General features: G+C 59.1%; 1 protein-coding gene across 1 annotated transcript in view; it reads right to left on the bottom strand.

Annotated features, from left to right (window-relative positions):
• Positions 1 to 660, bottom strand: part of UAP1 (UDP-N-acetylglucosamine pyrophosphorylase 1) — a gene marked incomplete at its 5' end in the record, with an annotated part of 6942 nt that extends 6282 nt beyond the window's left edge. The window contains 2 exons of the mRNA XM_010284708.1: positions 30 to 202; positions 485 to 660. Coding sequence (XP_010283010.1) covers positions 30 to 202; positions 485 to 660 — 349 coding nt within the window. The remainder of the gene's footprint in view (positions 1 to 29; positions 203 to 484) is intronic.
• Positions 661 to 905: the final 245 nt, after the last annotated feature.

Below are 905 nucleotides of genomic sequence, written 5' to 3'. Positions count from 1 at the left end.
GCGGTCCCCCCCTGCCTCTGAAACCATACCTTCGCCCCACAGTCTGCTCCCTTCTCCAAGCAGAATCCAATGAACCTGGGGTCGGCCACCTTCACCAGGATGTTGTCCACGCAGTAGACATGGACGCTCTGCACACCCCTCTGCTCCATGTCGTCCACGATGCCGTGCACCCCCAGGGCCCGGTACAGGCCCCCGTTGCCGTCTGGGGGGGAGAGAACAAAGTGTTGGGGCTGCAGCAATGCCTGGCTATCCCGTCAGCCACCCACAGTCATCCTCCTTCCCCACAGAACCAGGGTGGGGGGCCACTGGCCCAGCCATACACCGCCCTGGCCCTCCCCTCCAAGACGGATGCCTCCCAGTCTGCGTCACCCATGGGCCACGTCACGCTGTGAGATTGCCCTATGCGGGCTCCAGCTCCAAAAGCTTGTCCTCAGCACTGAGTGTCACCCCCGCACAGCCCTCCTGCCAGCTCCCAGCCACCGACCTGGCGCCATGGCAATCTTGCCCTTTTCCTCCAGCAGGATTTTCCCATCAAACCCCAGGGCTGGCAGCATGCCCTGCTGGAAAAAGATGACATTTTCTTTCTTCAAGCCAAAATAGTGATGCTTCAGGAAAAACTCCTTGGTGGACTCCATAGTCCGGCCACTTGTCATGATGTACCTGCCAGAGTGCCACAGCGCAGAAGAGATCCAATGAGCAGGCAGGAGAGGCAGAGTCTCACACCCCTCAGCCCAAATGCAAGGAACCACTTTGTCCTGTAACACCCAGGACGGGCTTCTTCCCCCCACCCCCAAAGAGTTAGAAGGATCTCACTCGCTGCAGTCTCACCTCTTTGGCAAGCAACAAAGGGCTTCACCCCCCCTTGCAACATGCATCTCCAAAACCCTACCACACCCTGTGTAGTG

The sequence above is a fragment of the Phaethon lepturus genome, unplaced genomic scaffold (genome assembly GCF_000687285.1).
Source record: "Phaethon lepturus isolate BGI_N335 unplaced genomic scaffold, ASM68728v1 scaffold29360, whole genome shotgun sequence".
Taxonomy (NCBI): domain Eukaryota; kingdom Metazoa; phylum Chordata; class Aves; order Phaethontiformes; family Phaethontidae; genus Phaethon; species Phaethon lepturus.
The sequence above is the reverse complement of the archived record's forward strand: the minus strand, read 5'-3'. Positions and strand labels throughout refer to the sequence as shown.